Source organism: Oncorhynchus tshawytscha, linkage group LG06 (assembly GCF_018296145.1).
Source record: "Oncorhynchus tshawytscha isolate Ot180627B linkage group LG06, Otsh_v2.0, whole genome shotgun sequence".
Taxonomy (NCBI): domain Eukaryota; kingdom Metazoa; phylum Chordata; class Actinopteri; order Salmoniformes; family Salmonidae; genus Oncorhynchus; species Oncorhynchus tshawytscha.
In genome coordinates this window covers 60,459,664-60,481,056 of record NC_056434.1, presented here as the reverse complement: position 1 = coordinate 60,481,056, position 21,393 = coordinate 60,459,664, and the positions used below count along the sequence as shown (strand labels likewise).

Genomic DNA, 21,393 nt, shown 5'->3' with positions numbered 1-21,393 from the left:
TGGATCTGCAGGATTTCACTGCTGAAACATTGCAGGGAATACTGTCTGAAGATGCATCCCCCTCTCAGGCCCCAGAGGCTGTGTACGGATCTGACTTCATTTGAATAAATGAAGTAGTACATTGAATTTTGTTTTGTTTTTTTGACATTAATAGGAGTGTGTTTCATAAATGTTTAGTTAAGAAACAAATCGTTAAAGTAGCTCCGTTTTTACCCCACCCAATAGGTGGCGGCAATGTACCTTTTTGGATGTAGTCTGCCAATAAAACCTTGACGAAGAAGAAGAAGAAGACGAAGAACACGAAGGTTGCTTGCTTGCTTTTTAGTTGCTTGTCACTTCCTGAATTTAGGATACGATTCTCTGTACTATAGTGGTATGTTTATCAGATCCTCGACCACAAAGCAAGCTATACAAAGATATTGAAGTGACTTTCCCTACTAAGAAAAAGTGAAGACAATCATTTGCTGAAGGCTTGTCTTGACACTAACCATGGACTATTGGGTAAGTGAATAATAGACTTTTTTTTTAAATAGGATTTTCTTTCTTTCTCTGGATAAATGTAAATATTGCTTGAGCCATGTAACGTTAGATAACTCCGTGTGTCAAAAAGCATACAAGCAGCAGATCTCACTGATATATAATTTACCTTATAACAATTAAGTTTACTGTGTTGCTGCAAGCGATAGTAAAGCGTCCAGAACAGTGGAGCGAAGTTTGCCTACACACAATCATGTTGCTTGCCCTGGAGCGCTAACGTTATGGTGTTGACATAGTTCGCGCATTGTTAAAGTGATTCTAGCACATTCTTACTATTTGAATAACACCCCTGGCATTTATAATTATTTTGAAGTCGATCCTTTTTCAAGTGCGAGGATCATTTTCTTCAGGGTAGTTTATTTGTGTATGTATTCGGAGGGAATAATGTGGCATAAATACAGATCAAGAATCTGATATGGAAAGGTCAAGATTGTTCTAAGATACATTTTGTCTTAACTGCCTCAACAACTATTCACTCTTGCAGGCATAGCCTTCTAGTTGTAGGTTTGATTTTCTTTTAGTTTGCAGTATAATAAGGGTTTTCTGACAGTTATTCGAGTGAAATGTGTCAAACTTGTCAGAAATGTCAGTGTTCTGAGTATGGACTAGAGTCACCTGTAGCTTGACAGGTTCTTTCTTCACATTCAAATGATCCAGGTTCTTTCTCATATTCAAATGTAATGACAACTTTATGATCAAAAACTGTTTCTCCTGCAGGCAATCTCCTTTGCAGTGATTTAAGACATAGAAAGTGAGCTCTTACTGAAGGTTCAGCACCCCAACCCCTAGAAAAATCTGAATAAAAACAAAATATTAATCAAATGTAAAATATATGTTAAAAAATAAATAATAATCTTCACAAAAGTAGTGCACTGGGCCTTTACTAGTCCTGTATTAGCGAACCTATATAGCCTTATATGGCTATAGAGTTACACAGTATATAATACGATATATACAGACATCAGCAGCCACACGTACTGTACGTCTTTGGACATCAGTACCTTCAACACGTTGTGCCATGGAAATGTGCTTTTTATCACTTGCACTACAGATGTCGGATCTTAATTTGACCCGTTTAGTCGCAAGAGGAAAATAATCCTGCAGCGGGAGGATCTGAATGTCTGAAGAAATATTTACAATCGCCACAGGGGGTGTTTGTATACTAGTGCTGAGTGATTTAAAACAACGAATAGAAAGATATCGGTTCAATTATTTGAATTCCATTTCGTTCAGTTTTTTTTTCCTGTGAGCTCAATTAGCACATTTCGCAGTTTCTCTAGAGATAAATCAGATCATGCTTGAACTGTGTAATGTAGTAGGGAGTTGTAATTTCCAACAGGCCAATATTCTACACAGTTTAATGCAGAAAACGTGGTAATTAACTACAATGGCCATAATCCATTGCGCGCCTACTTGTCCGGTCTGTGTGTTTCTTTTACGGTCTGTGTTTCTTTTATGCCTGCTACGAGAAGAGACCGAGGAATGCGCGATCGAGAGGGATAGAAAGCAGTTGCATCGCAAGGTATCTCTACCTGAAAATACATAATCTAAGTGATTGATCGTTAGTATTCAGCAGTCATAAAAGTATGCCTTATTTACTTTAAAGAACTACTAAAATAGTGATTTTGTCAGACAGCATAGGTAGCAGCTCTATATTGATGATACTTGGAATGAAATAATTGTCATCAAATAAAACAAATGTAATAAACAAAACAAAAATATTTTATTAAATTAATTTAAATAGGTGATTATTAATAAGTGAAAAGTAGTAATGGGCAGTCACAACCATCATGGGACTTTAATTCATTTTACTTTTAGTGTTTTCAACCCACATAATGTATAGTGTGTTTTAATGTATAAAAAACTATTGAAATCCAAAACGTGATGATTTTTTAAATAATTGAACCGAAACTGAACCGACCTCAAGCACTAATAGCTCAGCACTATTCTATAGAATGCACTACCATACCTACATTGTACCTTAGACTAGTTCAAGTATCCTATGTAGCTCTAGAAGTGCAGGACGGGTAGGTGGCGTGTGGGTTGAAAAAAGAGAAAATAACACCTTAAAAAATCCATAAATGTATCATTCTTGTGCAATGTTTATCTATAGCCTAAACTAATGTAAGAAAAAACTCAAATGTAGCCTATCTGGCATTCGTACATAAGTCTAAGCTTTAAAGGCCTAACTGTACGCATGGCAAATAACCTATACGCCAATCGCCAAATGCTTTTGGGAACAGGCAGAAAAAGTTAAGAGGCAAAAACAACAATGTCAGAGTTGAATTCCAATAAGAGAAAAGCTGCGAAATGGGGAGATGAAAATGAAGAGAGGGGAAGGTTAGAAAAGTCAAGTTTTGGAAAGATTTGGTGAAGTGGTAGAAGAGGATGATTGTAAGGCGCTATACGAATTCGACAGTCACAAAACGGGGACTTCAAATAGGACTGGCACGTCGAGGGAACTGTGGCCTAATGTTCAGATGGGTTAAATGGAAACTGAAATCTGGACACTAATTGTAGGTCTACAACCTCTCACGGAAGCCTTCATTTGAACTCCTGCAGAATTAAGCATTTCTTGCAGTAAAGGTATACAGCAAATGTAGGGTACATTTTTATTCCGGAACAGGAACTTTACCAATGTCGACTAGATTGAATTCTATCGATTTATGACATTCTGGCGAGCAAGAGTTTATTTAGTCTTCTAGGGTAGCATATAGGCTAATGACAGTCACAGAAGAAAAGCTACATTTGTTTAATTATGGACAAGTTGACTAACGAATAGAGAGAGAAAAATGTGCAGTTTTATGTTTAGAATTAGCTTTTTAAAAAAATCTAAATTCTCTCAACCTCAATGTGTAGAATAGCGTGAGATTAGCTATAAAACTGCACATTTTTCTCTCTGCCCCATGACAATATGTGTAGAATTGCTGGAAATTAGCTTTAAAATGGCAACTTTTTCTCTCAGCCTCATGGCAAAATGTGTAGAATAGTATCAGATTACCTATAAAACTGCAACTTTTTCTCTTTGCCCCATGGCAAAGATACCATAGAATAGTATAGAATACACTATATACATATGAGATGAGTAATGCCAAATATGTAAACATTATTAATGTGACTAGGGTTCCATTCCTTAAAGTGGCCAGTGATTTGCAGTCTATGCCTATAGGCAGCAGCCTTTAATATGCTATTGATGTCTGTTTAACAGTCTGATGGCCTTCAGATAGAAGCTGTTTTCCAGTCTCTCGGTCTCAGCATTGATGCACCTGTACTGACCTCGCCTTCTGGATGATAGTGGGGTGAACAGGCAGTGGCTCGGGTGGTTGATGTCCTTGATGATCTTTTTGGCCTTCCTATGACATTGGGTGCTGTAGGTGTCCTGGAGGGTGGGTAGTTTGCCCCCTGTAATGTGTTGGGCAGACCACACCACCCTCTTGGGAGCATTGCGATTGCAGGCGGTGCAGTTGCCATACCAGGCAGTAATATAGCCTGACAGGATGCATTCAATTGTGCATCTGTAAAAGTTTGTGAGGATTTTAGGTGACAATCCAAATGTCTTTAGCCTCCTGAGGTTGAAGAGGTTCTGTTGCGCCTTCTTCACCACACTGTCTGTGTGGGTGGTCCATTTCAGTTTGTCAGTGATGTGTATGCCAAGGAACTTGAAGCTTTCCACCAGTGTACCCTCTGCTGTTTCCTGGAGTCCACAATCATCTCCATTTGTTTTGTTGACGTTGATTGAGAGGTTTTTTTCCAGGCACCACACTCCCAGAGCCCTCACCTCCTCCCTGTAGGCTGTGGTGTCATCGTTGGTAATCAAGCCTACTACTGTTGTCATCTGCAAACTTGATGATTGAGTTGGAGGTGTGCTTGGCCATGCAGTCATGGGTGAACAGGGAGTATAGGAGGGGGCTGAGAACGCATCCTTGTGGGGCCACAGTGTTGAGGATCAGCATAGTGGAGGTGATGTTTCCTACCTTCACCACCTGGGGGCGGCCCTTCAGGAAGTCCAGGACCCAGTTGCACAGGGCGGGGTTCAGACCCAAGGCCTCAAGCTTAATGATGAGCTTGGAGGGGTACTATGGTGTTGCATGCTGAGCTATAGTCAATAAACAGCATTCTTACATAGGTATTCCTCTTGTCCAGATGGGATAGGGCAGTGTGCAGAGTGATGGCGATTGCATCGTCTGTTATATTGGGGCTGTAAGCAAATTGAAGTGGGTCTAGGTTGTCAGGAAAGGTAGAGGTGATCTGATCCTTGACTAGTCTCTCAAAGCACTTCATGATGACAGAGGTGAGTGCTGCAGGGCGATAGTCATGCGAGGGTTAACACGTTTAAATGTTCTACTAACGTCGGCCATGGAGAAGGAGAGCCCACAGTCCATGGTAGCGGGTCGCGTCGGTGGTACTGTGTTGTCCTCAAAGCGTGCTTAGAATGTGTTTAGCCTGTCCGGAAGCAAGACGTCGAGCTGGACGACGTGGCTGGTTTTCTTTTTGTAGTCCGTGATTGTCTGTAGTCCCTGCCACATATGTCTCGTGTCAGCCGTTGAATTGCGACTCCACTTTATCTCTATACAGACGTTTAGCTTGTTTGATTGCCTTGCGGAGTGAATAACTACACTGTTTAAATTCTGCCATTTTACCAGTCACCTTGCCATGGTTAAATGTGGTGGTTTGCGCTTTCAGTTTCACGCGAATGCTACCATCTATCGACGGTTTCTGGTTAGGGTAGGTTTTACTAGTCACAGTAGGTACTCCGATACACTTCCTTAGAAACTCAGTCACCGTATACGTGTCTAGATTATTTTTGCAAGCTACCCGGAATATATCCCAGTCCATGTGATCAAAACAATCCTGAAGCGAAAAGATAATTGCAAAAAGTAAAATTAATTGTCTGATGATTTATGCATCAAAGAAAAGTGTCTCGGCTCAACTAAATCGAATTTGGATAGGGTCAAATGCATAAACATCTTGACAGTTTTTCAAAATGAAATAGTAGGGCCACACAATACAGGCTTTCAATCCACGACAAGGATGATTTACAAATGCCAGCATCAAACTGAAAGTACAGTAGGTCTATGTTACTGTAGCTGGTGCATAACAGCTTAGCAATGGAAATCACACCTATTGTAAGAGCCATCCATTCAAAAGACCATAAGTATATTGACAAATTATACACAGCCTAACTATAAAACGTGGGCTAGCTAGCATCCGCACTGGAGGAAAATGTATTGTTCTACAGTAGGCCTACATCTGTCAATCAACTGATGGCACAAATCAGCTCAACTCAGCCAGGGAAACACAAACAGTAGGCTATCATCGGTTTTCACACCTTTTGTTATGTGGCAATGTATAGGCTAACGAGTAGCCTACAAGAATGTAGCATATTGGAATATAATCCAATAACAAGTGGCCTATTGCAACCATTGATGACACTGTATTATTGCAAAGTAATGCCTCGTTAAGCCATCAATAGGCTCAAAATTCACCCGCACAGTTGATCTCAATTGCAACCATTATTGATTTCCACATTGTCGGTTTCAAGATACTTATGTACATATAATGTTTGTCGACACCCCTTCAAATTAGTGGAATCAGCTATTTCAGCCACACCCATTGCTGACACAGCCTTGCAATCTCCATAGACAAACATTGGCAGTTGAATGGCCTTACTGAAGAGCGCAGTGACTTTCAACCTGGCACCGTCATAGGATGCCACCTTTCCAAAAGGTCAGTTCGTCAAATTTTGGGCCTGCTAGAGCTGCCCTGGTCAATGGTAAGTGCTGTTATTTTGAAGTGGAAACGTCTAGGAGCAACAACGGCAATGCCGCGAAGTGGTAGGCCTTCAAGCTCAGAACGGGACCGCCGAGTGCTGAAGCGCATAACGCGTAGAAATCGTCTGTGCTCGGTTGCAACACTCACTACCGAGTTCCAAACTGTCTCTGGAAGCAACATCAGCACAAGAACTGTTTATCGGGAGCTTTATGAAATGGGTTTCCATGGCCGAGCAGCCACACACAAGCCTAAGATCACCATGCGCAATGCCAAGCATCGGCTGGAGTGGTGTAAAGTTCTCCGCCATTGGACTCTGGAGCAGTGAAAATACATTGTCTGGAGGGATGAATCACTATTCAACATCTGGCAGTCTGACGGACGAATCTGGGTTTGGCGGACGCCTGGAGAACGCTACCTGCCCCAATGCATATTGCCAACTGTAAAGTTTGGTGTAGGATGAATAATGGTCTGGGGCTGCTTTTCATGGTTCGGGCTAGGCCTCTTAGTTCCAGTGAAGGGAAATCATAACACTACAGTATACAATGACCCTCTAGACGATTCTTTGCTTCCAACTTTGTGGCAACAGTTTGGAGAAGGCCCTTTCCTGTTTCAGCATCACAATGCCCTGGGGTACAAAGCGAGGTCCATACAGAAATAGTTTGTCGAGATCATTGTGGGAGAACTTGACTTGCCTTTACAGAGCCCTGACCTCAACCCCATCGAAGACCTTTGGAATTAATTGGAATGCTGACTGAGAACCAGGCCTAATCGCCCAACATCAATGGCCGACCTCACTAATGGTCTTGTGACTGAATGGAAGCAAGTCCCCGCAGATGTTCCAACATCTAGTGGAAAGCCTTCCCATAAAAGTGGAGGCTGTTATAGGAGCAAAGTGGGGACCAACTCTATATTAATGCCCATGATTTTGGAATGAGATTTTCGACGACCAGGTGTCCACGTACTTTTGGTCATGTAGTGTATGTGCGCCTTCTGGTTTGTATTATCATCGGAACAACTTGGACCTTTTTTAACAGACTAAGGGCGATTTATCTATTTGACAAGTATTCCGTACAATTGATATAAAGTATTTAAAATCAAATCAAACTTTATTTGTCACATGCACCAAACACAACAAGTGTAGACCTTACCGTGAAATGCTTTCTTAACAAGCCCTTAATCAACAGTGCAGTTCAAGAAGAGTTATTTAGCTTTACCAAATAACTAAAGTAAAAAATAATAACAAGTAACACAATAAAATAACGAGGCTATATATAGGGGGTACCGGTACCGAGTCAGTGTGCGGGGGTACAGGTTAACTGAGGTAATTTGTACATGTATGCATAGTCACTTCACCCCTACCTACATGATAAACCGCGAGTAGCAGTAGCGTACAAAATAAATGGAGGGGGGGTCAATGTAAATAGTCCGGTGGCCATTTGATTAATTGTTCAGCAGTCTTATGGCTTGGGAGTAGAAGCTGTTAAGGAGCCTTTTGTTCCTAGACTTGGCACTCCAGTACCGCTTGCCCTGCGGTAGCAGAGAAAACAGTCTATGACTTGGGTGACTGGAGTCTCTGACAATTTTATGGGCTTTCCTCTGACACCGCCTATTATATAGGTCCTGGATGGCAGGAAGCTTGGCCCCAGTGATGTACTGGGCCGTACACACTACCCTCTGTAGCGCCTTAAGATCAGATGCCGAGCAGTTGCCATACCAGGCGGTGGATGCAACCGGTCAGGATGTTCTCGATGGTGCAGCTGTATGACTTTTTTTTTGATCTGGGGACCCATGCCAAATCTTTTCAGTCTCCTGAGGGGGGAAAGGTTTTGTTGTGCCTTTCGTCATATACCAACTGTGGGAATTTACCCAACCCTTTTGTATGAATGGAAACTAATGTTGGCATAGGCTACTGTTATTTAATTTGTTTTCTATTTATTTTATGCATTAAATGCAACTGTCTTTAAAATGAAGTTTCTGGTATAGTAATTTCCTATCCAGATCTGGGTCAAATATCCCTCCACTGTCCATATTTTAAATGTGTAACTAAATGATGTCAATCCCCCGATTTGAGTTATTTATGCCAGAAGGGCGTGTGCCGGAATCGAACCCACGGTAGGTCTATGTGCGCAATGAAGGCAGCGGCACAAATTAACTCAGTGTTGACAGTTGAAGCTTAGATCATGGTATTTGACTTCATTATTAGAATTTTATTTTTCATAAAATACAGACCTTACAGACCGAAGAATTCATAAAATGTGTTTGCCAAGCCAGTGTTGATACTAATGTTTATTATCACACTGTTTTCCCCTTGATGTCTCTCATAGCAGTGGCCTCCTCACACCCAGTACATTTCCATGAGAAATACGACCTCCCCTTGGAGACAACAAAGGTCTCCTTACAGAATACTGTTGGCCTGGGAAAACGGATGCATGGGCGTTTACACAACAATAGGGAGAACAAAATAAACGTGGGCTTCAGACCGGGCTAGGGCACTGCATTATTTCTCCTAATGCGAAGACGGCCACGAAAAAAATGTTTTGTGACGGACAAACGTATGTTATTTAAAAAATGTCAGAAAGAAATGTGTCGGGTAACAAATAGTACGTACGTGGCAAAAGGGTTTATATCTGTTGCACCAGGACTTTCCTTTTGCAAGATAACACCATTTAATCTCTCCAGTTTATGGCATATAAAAAAATTAAATGTGGCACTGGATGCTCACTCAGCGCTGCAGTCTGTGCTACAGAAGCACTGAACTCAAAAGGGAACTACAGCTTTTGCATACATATTTAAAAAGTCCTGACAAAACGTTCGTTTTTTTCCCTCTCACCATTTTAGATGGAGAATGAAACCTAATCCTATGATAATGCATAAACATTAGCTGCCCATCTGATACATGGCCGCTGCTGGTCACATAGTATGTTTCTCCCAACTCTGCGCTATTTCGCTAACCTTGGCAAACCTGTCGGAGATTAAACCTAACAACCGTCGTCAGTGGGTGTATTCTTGTGATTGAAAGGCAAAGCTTTCATTCAGGTTCATCCATTGTAGAATTAGGGTTTGTCATTACTATAGGCTAGGCCCCTGCCTGTAAAACTACTGTCAGTAGTCTTTATTACGTAAACCATCTTTTTTTATGTCATACTGTTTCTTTTTTTTGCTGTGACTTTTACTAGACCTGGATTGACGTGATTCCATTTAAGCAAGTAGTCAGTCGTCAATTAAAGCCTACATTTCTAATGAAGTAACTAAAAGTGTGTTGCAAACACATACTCTGCGTTGAGCATGGTTAGTTTGCATGATGTCATTGTACTGCATCACCAGTACCTATTGTATTTCCCCCAAGGCTTTATGCGATGTTCGATTCAGTGGTTAGGAATAGTGGTTATTCAAGTTACTGTCTTGTGGACCTTAAGCTTTTATGATATCTGATTATAGGAGACCTTCATGGATACTACCTTTTATTGTTATCAAGCAGAAACGCATAGTGTTGTAAAAAAAAAAGTAGTGATCTAGAGATAAACACATTACCGCACTCATGAAATTAATGAATTATTTACTATAGCCACTGATTTGGGAATAGGCTTAATTTGTCAAATGCAGATACGGTATGAGCAGTTTTTCCTATATTCCACACCTGAAATAGTGTATTCCTTACTGAATGTATTTTGTATTTGGAATACGTTAGTGATACGTCTATCAGATAGTAATTTGTTTTTGAGTTGATTGATAATGAACACCTGCATGTTATTGCACTTCCTCTGCACTCAAATTAACACCAAGTGAATTTATTTGGGGAGGGAAAAGTGTCTGAGGTTTCTCTCCTCCATTGGCTACAAATGTTATGTCTAATGGATGACAGGGGCAGAGTGTAGTCGGCTGACTCCTATTCCTCCACCTCACCTGGTTGTGGGATTTTAAAAAAAAAATGTATTTCACCTTTTTATTTAAACAGATAGGCCAGTTGAGAACAAGTTCTCATTTACAACTGCGACCAGGGCGACCTGTCACTCTAAAGACTAGGGTAATCTGCTACTTCAAATTCCAACTAGTCACTTTCTCTCTAATGTAATGTCCGCAACTGCGTGTCTACAGAGCGAAAGAAATTGAACCGTAGCGCGAGTCTTTTGGTGTAAGTACTTGTCATTAGTAGACTTGTTGGGTATTGTATTTCTACTTTCGCAAAGATTAAAGTTGACTGATGTTGTGTTGAACTGTGTATGATGGAAAGTGTGATGTCAATTGATTATGAGGGAATTGCATTGTGACTTGTGTGTTTCAAGGGTTTGTCATTTCGATCTTGTGCACAGGATGTAAATCTGCTGTTGGGGACATGATTAAATGACGGTGATATGTGGTGACAGTCAGTGTCTGTAGCTAGGTTTCCATCCAATGGGCAAAATAGTTTTATGTGAATATTTTAAAGTCCATATTGAAACATTATGCACATTTTCCCACCAGAGATGTTTCCATCAAATTTACTTGTTGCGGATAAAAGGCTGAATGATGCACATAAAAATAACTTGTTTTTGTGACCAAATTGTGTACTGAACAAAAATGTTAATGCAAAATTTTCAAAGATTTTACTGGGTTCATTTGAGGAAATCAGTCAATTGAAATACATTAATTAGGCCCTAATCTAAGGATTCCATATGACTGGGCAGGGGTGCAGCCATTGGAGGGCATAGGCCCAACCACTTGGCAGCCAGGCCCACCCACTGGGGAGTTTTTCCCTTCAAAAGGTCTTTATTACAGACAGAAATAATCCTCAGCACCCCTCCCCCCCCCCTCAGATGATCCCACAAGTGGGGAAGCTGGATGGCCTACACAGGGCCCTGACCTCCAAATGACATTGGAGGCGCCTTATGGTAGAGAAATGAACATTTAATTATCTGTCAACGGATCTGGTGGACCTTCCTGCAGTCAACATGCCAATTGCAAGCTCCCTCAACTTGAGACATCTGGGGCATTGTGTTGTGTGACAACTGCACATTTTACACATGCTGTTTAATCAGCTTCTTGATTTGCCACACCTGTCAGGTGGATGGGTTATCTTGGCAAAGGAGAAATGCTCACTAACAGGGATTTTATTTATTTATTTAACTAGGCCAAGCCAGAACACATTCCTAATTACAATGACGGCCTAGGACCAGTGCGTTGTTCAGGGGCAGAACAATAGATTTTTACCTTGTCAGCTCTGGGATTCGATCTAGCAACCTTTCGGTTACTGGCCCAACGCTCTAACAACTAGGCTACCTGCCACCCCAAACAAATTATTTTTGCACAAAATTTGAGAAAAGCTGTTGTCCATATGGAAAATTTCTGGCATTCTTTATTATTCATTTCTGCTCGTGAAACATGGGACCAACACGTTTTTATATTTTTGTTCAGTATATTTATTTTTGTCCTCTATTTGATGGGGGGTTTACAGGTACAATATACAGTTGAAGTCGGAAGTTTACGTACACCTTAGCCAAATACAATTAAACTCTTTTCACAATTCCTGACATTTAATCCTAATAAATATTCCCTGTCTTAGGTCAGTTAGGATCACCACTTTATTTTAAGAATGTGAAATGGTAGAATAATATTAGTGATTTAGTTCAGCTTTTATTTCTTTCATCACAGTCCCAGTGGGTCAGAAGTTTACATACTAATTGAGTGTATTTGGAAGCATTGCCTTTAAATTGTTCAACTTGGGTCAAACGTTTCGGGTAGCCTTCCACAAGCTTCCCACAATAAGTTGGGTGAATTCCTCGTGACAGAGCTGGTGTAACTGAGTCAGGTTTGTAGGCCTCCTTGCTCGCACACGCTTTTTCAGGTTTGCCCACAAAATATTCTATAGGATTGAGGTTAGGGCTTTGTGATGGCCTCTCCAATACCTTGACTTTGTTGTCCTTAAGCCATTTTTGCCACAACTTTGGAAAGTATGCTTGGGGTCATTGTCCATTTGGAAGACTCATTTGCAACCAAGCTTGAACTTCCTGACTGATGTCTTGATGTTGCTTCAATATATCCACATAATTTTCCAGCCTCATGATGCCATCTATTTTGTGAAGTGCACCAGTCCCTCCTGCAGCAAAGCACCCCCACATGATGCTTCCACCCCCGTGCTTCACGGTTGGGATGGTGTTCTTTGGCTTGCAAGCATCCCCCTTTCCCCCCCAAACATAACGATGGTCATTTTGGCCTAACAGTTCTACTTTTGTTTCATCAGACCAGAGGACATTTCTCCAAAAAGTACGATCTTTGTCCCCATGTGCAATGGCAAACCGTAGTCTGGCTTTTTTATTGGCGGTCTTGGAGCAGTGGCTTCTTCCTTGCTGAGCGGCCTTCCATGTTATGTCGATATAGGACTTGTTTTACTGTGGATATAGATACTTTTGTACCGGTTTCCTCCAGCATCTTCACAAGGTCCTTTGCTGTTGTTCTGGGATTGATTTGCACTTTTCGCACCACAGTACGTTCATCTCTAGGAGACCGAACACATCTCCTTCCTGAGCGGTATGACGGCTGCGTGGTCCCATGGTGTTAGTATGCAAGTATAATTGTTTGTACAGATGAACGTGGTACCGTGCTCCCAAGTATGAACCAGACTTGTGGAGGTCTACAGGTTTGTTTTTCTTGGCTGATTTCTTTCTTTTTCTGATTTTCCCATGATGTCAAGCAAAGAGGCACTGAATTTGAAGGTAGGCTTTGAAATACATCCACAGGTACACCTCCAATTGGCTCAAATGATGTCAATTAACCTATCAGAAGCTTCTAAAGCCATGACATCATTTTCTGGAATTTTCCAAGCTGTTTAAAGGCACAGTCAATTTAGTGTATGTAAATTTCTGACCCACTGGAATGTGATACAGTGAAATAATCTGTCTGTAAACAATTGTTGGAAAAGTACTTGTCATGCACAAAGTAGATGTCCTACCTGACTTGCCAAAACTATAGTTTAACAATAAATTTGTGGCGTGGTTGAAAAAACAAGTTTTAATGATTCCAACCGAAGTGTATGTAAACTTCCAACTTCAACTGTATCTACAACCAAATATTTTAAATCAGAAATGTTTGGGATTCCAATAGTAGAAATGCAGTCCTCCATTGGGGTCTTGAGAGTCAGTAATGCTGATTTGGTTAGATAAATTCAGCTTCATCTCAAGTTATAAAATTAATCTATGATCTTCGATGTGTTTGAGAGCGATTTAAGATACGTTGTCTAGATATAGTAAAATATCGTCTGCATATAATGAGATGAATTGATAACACCAATTTGCCAAAAAATCTACTTCTTTCGATTGAAAGGTTGCCTGGGCCAGATGTTCCATGGATAATAAAAATAGCAAAGGACAAATAAGTAAGTCTCAAGATGGGATGACAACATTTTGGAAATCAGTTTTAATTTCTGTGTTTATCAAAGATGGGGGATTTTGAGAACACTGGGTGGCATCCTTACTTTTATTTTAAAAAAGGTAACATTTGTGCTGTCTTCGCATCTCTCTCAAGTGAACAGCTGTGTTAATCATTTTGGGCATTAGTGGACTTAATTTCGTTTCAAAATGTTAAATATAACAAAAATAACTTTTGTGGTTAAATTGCTCTTCTCTGATGAGTCGTGGTTTTGTCTTACCAGGGGTGATAGTCAGATTTGCGTTTATTATCGAAGGAATGAGCGTTACACCGAGGCCTGTACTCTGGAGCGGGATCGATTTGGAGGTGGAGGGTTCGTCATGGTCTGGGGCGGTGTGTCACAGCATCATCGGACTGAACTTGTTGTCATTGCAGGCAATCTCAACACTGTGCGTTACAGGGAAGACATCCTCCCTCATGTGGTAGCCTTTCTGCAGGCTCATCCTGACATGACCCTCCAGTATGACAATGCTTCCAGTCATACTGCTCGTTCTGTGTGTGATTTCCTGTAAGACAGGAACGTCATTGTTCTGCCATGGCCAGCAAAGAACCCGGATCGCAATCCCATTGAGCACGTTTGGGACCTGTTGGATCAGAGGGTGAAGGCTAGGGCCATTTCCCCCAGAAATGTCTGGGAACTTGCAGGTGCCATGATGGAAGAGTGGGGTAACATCTCACAGCAAGAACGGGCAAATCTGGTGCAGTCCATGAGGAGAAGATGCACTGCAGTACTTAATGCAGCTGGTGGCCACACCAGATACTGGTGGTTACTTTTGATTTTGACCCACCCCCCCCTTTGTTCAGGGACACATTATTCCATTTCTGTTAGTCACATGTCTGTGGAAGTTGTTCAGTTTATGTCTGTTGAATGTTATGTTCATACAAATATTTACACAGGTTAAGTTTGCTGAAAATAAACGTAGTTGACAGTGAGAGGATGTTTTTTTGGAGGCTGAGTTTGTGCATGTAGTCCCCACGGCCCACCCAGAAAATCCTTACACGTTGCATAGCAGTACAGATGGAGCTACAATTGGAAATGAACAATGTCATCTCTCTATGTTCCTAGAGTGCCTTGGAGGTGTACAAGGAGATGCTACTGCTCTACCTGGAGGAAGGCAAGCGGCTTGTGAACACCAACTGCGAGGAGCTGGAACCCTGGCAGATCATTGGAGCTACTCTCGTATCTACCCTAGGAGCAGTCTGGGTCAAAGGCTTCTTGTTTCAGCAAGAAAGTATGTGTTCTCATTATGGAATAAAGCATGCGTGTATTGTATGCATGGAAAACGTGATGAATGGGTGTTCTACATTATGTAAAGTGTTTTTTTGGGGTTTTAATCAGACATGCTGCTTCGTGATTCTTTACCCGTCTGAATGAGTGTGCAATTATTCACTTCCCCTCATGGATTTAAAAGGAAAGGACTGGTGTAAGAATATGATGTAATACTCTCTCTGGCTCATGCTTATGTCAATCCAATGTGCAGACTGGTAGAACGGTAAAGATTTGACATGCAGGGTAGGTGTCAGCATTAAAGCACCTAGAGTTGGAACCAAAGTATGGCAGGGATAGAGTATTTTGGGGTTGCCCCACGATTATGATCACTTGCCCCAAAATGTTTAGTAGCTATTTTCACCTACACACAGTGGAGGAACCAGAGAGTCCAGACTACTGTAATTCTTTGTATTTTGGTTGTTGTCAGTTAAAATAAATGACCTGCCCAATAGGGCAACTGCTCAGGTCACTTGCCCCGGGCATAATGGCAACCCTTAATCTCAATCCCTGTATGGACTTGAATACTTTTTCCTGATATAATTGTGAGCAATGATCAGCTGACAAAACAATTTCGGTGTATCGCTGATCAGTTAAAGCACTCTGTGTCGCTGGCCAACCATTTGAAATATGTTTGAACTTGCAGTTGCTGTATTTGTTCTTGTTCCACACTTCAGTTTGTCTCTTTGTACATTTTCCAGCTGTTTTACAGTCATTACAAGTGACATAACTATGTTCAGACATGTTAGTGTTCTCACTTGATGTTTGTGCATTTTCTAGAATACTACAGATCAATGATATTTCTATTCCAAATCAGTGGAAATTACGATTCATTTTTTTTTGTTGATGGCAAGTAACATGCTGTACAAAAAATCTAATTTGTCAGGAATGTTGTCAGGAAACTGTGTTCCAGTATTAGCTTGTACGCCAGCTGTTGGTCTTTTTTAAAAATTGTCTGACCTTTCCAAGCAGCTGCATTATTATATAAAAATTCCCCGTCGAGTGCAGCACAGTACAAAACCACAAGCTGAATATCTACCATTTATTTCAACACAATCAGTCTCTTTCTTTTGTCGCTTAATAGCCCTGACATCCCGACTCAAGAAGCAGTGCTTTCGACTCATCAGAAAAATACCCTTTGTTGGCGCGACAGTAAGTTTCAAGCGGTTATTGTGTTCCTCTATTCCACAGATGTGCTCTGACTCTTCCTTGTCTGGCGTGGTATGAGTCACTCACTGATGACTCGAGTGTCGGCATGCGGGGAGGGGGGCGGGGGAGGGGGGGTTGAGTCCTTTGACACAGTTTACATCATGGACTTGTGATAATGTTTGGGTTACTGTTGGTCATTACAGAATGACTAAAACTATTTGGATTTAACAGGCTACACTTTAATCTGATGGTTACATCTAAATTTACATGATATAAGTTGAGTGCTGTCTAGCCACAAACATATTTGGATAGCATGCCAGGAAGATCTGGGCGATCACCTATACTTAAACAACTAGCTAGTTTTGATTGCTTTCATATATTTTCAATATTTCCGAGAACACTTTTAGATAAGTTGTGAACGCCAGAGTGTTGTAGCCTAAACACTCTCCTCAATGCCACCGCTCCTTGGGAATGGTTTGTGTTGTCTGAGCGGTGATGTGTGTAATGTAACTAACTCGGTGTCTCTTTGCAACAGATCCAGAACCAGCTGAAAAAGGCCCTGGCTGACATGTCTCTCAGTCTTTGCACACTGAAGGAGGGCATGAGCTACACTAAACAGCTGCCTGAAAAAGGGCTTAGCCAAGTTCAAGTTCTAGACCGGATCAGAGAGTATCAAACACTGAGTAAGTGGCTGAGAGTTGTCCCAGAGCAGTTTCTGGAGCTTATTTTTCTACATTCTGTCTTTGTAGCCTATGGGACCGTTGACTTACCGCCCTACATATATGGTATTGACTATATCATAGAAAACAAAATACAGAGTAAGATGCACTGGTATGTTCTAGACTGTGTTTTTGTTGAGAAATAATATAATGTAATGGCATAATATAATGGCTTATTACGGAGCAAATGACCTAACGTGCCTTTTTGTATTGGCTACTTGTGGCAAAAGTTTTGACAAGTGTGCCTGTTGCACAGGGTGTTTTTAGCATTGGTTTTATTTGTAGGGAAAGTTGTGAAATTATAATATATATACGGTAGTCATTTCCTGAGGTATTGCTGTTGTCTGCTCTTCGCAGATGAAGTGGATTGGGAGAAAGGACGAGTTTCAGGCGCAGTGTACTGGGGAGATCAGACACTTACCAAACTTTTGGTGAAGGTATGTCTAGTCCACAAAACAACAGTCTTTGTTTTGTCTTGAATTCTTTGAATGAACAATCAAGTTTAACATCTGTGTGTAGTGTTTTGAGTAATAGATTTTCTTTAATTTAAAGCTCATTCTACAGTCTGAATATCCCTTGTTTATATGACAAATCTCATCGCTTAGTGATTCCCTTCTTATATTCCTCCTTTTTGTTTCTAGGTATATGGAGACTTTGCATGGAGCAACCCACTTCACCCAGACCTCTTTCCCGGTGTGAGGAAGATGGAGGCAGAGATTGTGAGAATGGCGTGTACCCTCTTCAACGGTGGTCCCACCTCTTGTGGCACAGTGAGTTTACCTTCAGTACTCCCACAAGACTCACTGACCTAGGGTTTGGTAAATGTTCTTCTCAAGAGAATAATCAAAACGTATGCACCAGCATATTTTGAACACTGATTACTGCTGCTGTTTCTGCTTTGTTCAGGTCACCTCCGGAGGAACTGAAAGCATATTGATGGCATGCAAGGCGTACAGAGACATGGCCTATGAGCGGGGTGTGAAACATCCTGAAATGTAAGTTCACTGTCAAAATATAGCCCCAGATTATTTTTATTCATGGCACACCAGATGGGTAAAATGGCACCGGAGAGGATGGCAGACGTTTTACGTGGCCCCAGCCAATAGTTTTTTTTTTTTTGTTAATTTATTTGCGTTGTTTAACTTATTTTTGAAACTTATTTTGTACATAAATGTTGCCGCTACCGTCCGTCTCTTATGACCGAAAATAACTTCTAGACATCAGGACTGCGATTACTCACCACGGACTAACAGAATCCTCTTTTTCCTTTCACGACTCTGACGAGCCCGACGCGAAGGATACTCTGCTTCCTCGGGAACAGGCCCCGATCTCCGTAATCTGCGTGAAGAGGAGGCAGAGAAAGAGGGGGCGAAGGTCTGGCTGCCTTCTGAGAATTCTTAGCCGATCGAATAAACCCCACTTCCCTCCATTCTGCTAGCAGACGTGCAATCTTTGAACAATAAAATTGACGAGTTGCGTGGAAGACTAAACTACCAAAGGACATTAAAAACTGTAACATCTTATGCTTCACGGAGTCGTGGCTGAATGATGACACTATCAACATACAGCTGGCTGGTTATATGATGTAGTGGCAGGATTAAACTGCGGCGTCTGGTAAGACAAGGGGCAGCGGTCTATGTATTTTTGTAAACAACAGCTGGTGCACAATATCTAAGGAAGTCTCAAGATATTGCTCGCCTGAGGTAGAGTATCTCATGATAAGCTGTAGACCACACTACCTATCGGGAGAGTTTGTAGCTGTTTTACATACCACCACAGTCAGAGGCTGGCAATAAGGCAGCATGGAATGAGCTGTATTCCGCCATAAGCAAACAAGACCATGCTCACAGAGAGGCGGCACTCCTAGTAGCTGGGGAATTTAATGCAGGGAAACTTAAATCAGTTTTACCAAATTTCTGTCAGTATGTTAAATGTGCAACCAGAGGAAAAATAACTCTGGACCACCTATACTCCACAAACACAGCGCATACAAAGCTCTCCCTCGCCCTCCATTTGGCAAATCAGACCACAATTCTATCCTCCTGATTCCTGCTTACAAGCAAAAATTAAAGCAGGAAGCACCAGTGATGAGATCAATAAAAAAGTGGTCAGAGGAAGCAGATGCTAAGCTACAGGACTGTTTTGCTAGCACAGACTGGAATATGTTCCGGGATTCCTTCGATGGCATTGAGGAGTACACCATCAGTCATTGGCTTCATCAATAAGTATTATGTATTATTTCTTACATTGTTACCCCAGGAAATCTTAAGTATTATTACATACAGCCGGAATAACTATTGGCTATAAGAGCAACGTCAACTTACCAACATTACGACCAGGAATACGACTTTCCCGAAGTGGATCATCTGTTCGGACCACCACCCAGAACAATGGATCTGATCCCAGTAGGCGACCCAAAACAACGGCGCCACAGAAGGGGCAGACGGAGCGGTCTTCTGGTCAGGCTCTGTAGACGGACTCACCTCTTCTGAGTATACTACTCGCCAATGTCCAGTCTCTTGACAACAAGGTAGACGAAATTTGAGCAAGGGTGGCCCTCCAGAGAGACATCAGAGATTGTAACATTCTCTCTTTCACAGAAACATTGCTCACTCAGGATATGTTATCAGAGTCAGTACAGCCATCCGGTTTCTTCACGTATCGCGCCGACAGAAACAAACAACTCTATGGTAAGAAGAAGGATGGGGGTGTATGCCTTATGATTCAACTCATAGTGTGATCATAACAACATACAGGAACTCAAGTCCTTTTGTTCACCTGACCTAGAATTCCTTACAATCAAATGCCGACCGCATTATCAACCAAGAGAATTCTCTTCGATTATAACCACAGCCGTGTATATCCCCCCCCAAGCAGATACCTCGACGCCCTGAAAGAACTTCACTGGACTCTATGTAAACTGGAAACCATATATCCTGAGTCTGCATTTATTGAAGCTGGGGATTTTAACTAAACTAATCTGAAATCAAGGCTCCCTAAATTTTATCAGCATGTCGATTGCGCGACTCGAGCTGGCAGCATTCTGGGTCATTGCTACTCTAACTTCTGCGATGCATACAAAGTCCTCTCCCGCCCTCCTTTCGACACATCTGACCACGACACAAGAGGAATACCTATGTAAGAATGCTGTTTATTGACTACAGCTCAGCATTTAATACCATAGTACCCTCAACTCGTCATTAAGCTCGAGACCCTGGGTCTTGACCCCGCCCTGTGCAACTGGGTCCTGGACTTTCTGATGAACCACCCCCAGGTGGTGAGGGTAGGAAACATCTCCACCCTGCTGATCCTCAACACTGGGGCCCGACAAGGGTGTGTTCTCAGCCCTCTCCTGTACTCCCTGTTCATCCATGACTGCGTGGCCAAGCACGCCTCCAAATCAATCATCAAGTTTGCAGACGACACTACAGTGGTAGGCTTGATTACCAACAACGACGAGATGGCCTACGGGGACGAGGTGAGGGCCCTCGGAGTGTGGTGTCAGGAAAATAACCTCACACTCAACGTCAACAAAACAAAGGAGATGATTGTGGACATCAGGAAACAGCAGAGGGAGCACCCCCCTATCCACATTGACTGTACAGTAGTGGAGAAGGTGGAAAGTTTTTAAGTTCCTCGGCATACACATCACGGACAAATTGAAATGGTCCACCCACACAGACTGTGTTGTGAAGAAGGCTCAACAGCACCTCTTCAATCTTAGGAGGCTGAAGAAATTTGGCTTGTCACCAAAAACCCTCCACAAACATTTACAGATGCACAATCGAGAGCATCCTGTCGTGATGTATCACCGCCTGGCACGGCAACTGCTCCGCCCTCAACCGTAAGGCTCTCCAGAGGGTAGTGCGGTCTGCACAATGCATCACCATGGGGCAAACAACCTGCCCTCCAGGGCACCAACATCACCCGATGTCACAGGAAGGCCAAAAATATTATCAAGGACACTGCCACTGCCAGTTCACCCCACTATCATCCAGAAGGCGAGGGCAGTACAAGTACTTCAAAGCTGGGACCGAGAAGCTGTTTAACAGTCTGATGGCCTTGAGATAGAGACTGGAAAACTGCCATCACTAACATTGAGTGGCTGCTGCCAACATGCTGACTCAAATCTCTAGCCACTTTAATAATTTGATGTAATAAATGTATCACTAGTCACTTTAAACAATGGCACTTTATATAATGATTACATGAGCTAAACTACTTCTATGCTCGCTTCGAGGCAAATAACACTGTAGCATGCATGAGAGCACCAGCTGTTCCAGAAGACTGTGTGATCACGCTCTATGCAGCCGATGTGAGGAAGACCTTTAAACAGGTCAACATTCAAAAGGACCACAGGGCCAGACGGATTACCAGGATGTGTACTGTGAGCATGTGCTGACCAACTGGCAAGTGTCTTCACTGACATTTTCAACTTCTCCCTGTTCGAGTCTGTAATACCAACATGTTTCAAGCAGACCACCATAGTCCCTGCCTAAACGACTACCTCACTACACTCACTACACTCACGTCTGTAGCCATGAAGTG

The 21,393-nt window shown here is 42.0% G+C and overlaps 1 protein-coding gene across 2 annotated transcripts in view; it reads left to right on the top strand.

Annotated features, from left to right (window-relative positions):
- The first annotated feature begins 280 nt into the window (after positions 1-280).
- sgpl1 (sphingosine-1-phosphate lyase 1) overlaps positions 281-21,393 on the top strand; it is a 34,297-nt gene continuing 13,184 nt past the window's right edge. The window contains exons 1-7 of one of the 2 annotated variants that reach the window (XM_024424424.2): positions 281-501; positions 14,777-14,942; positions 16,062-16,129; positions 16,662-16,809; positions 17,203-17,282; positions 17,487-17,615; positions 17,752-17,840. In XM_024424424.2, coding sequence (XP_024280192.1) covers positions 490-501; positions 14,777-14,942; positions 16,062-16,129; positions 16,662-16,809; positions 17,203-17,282; positions 17,487-17,615; positions 17,752-17,840 — 692 coding nt within the window. In that variant the 5' untranslated portion in view covers positions 281-489. Of the gene's footprint in view, positions 502-14,776; positions 14,943-16,061; positions 16,130-16,661; positions 16,810-17,202; positions 17,283-17,486; positions 17,616-17,751; positions 17,841-21,393 lie in introns of those variants that run through there. The other variant, XM_024424425.2, reaches the window with a different exon arrangement.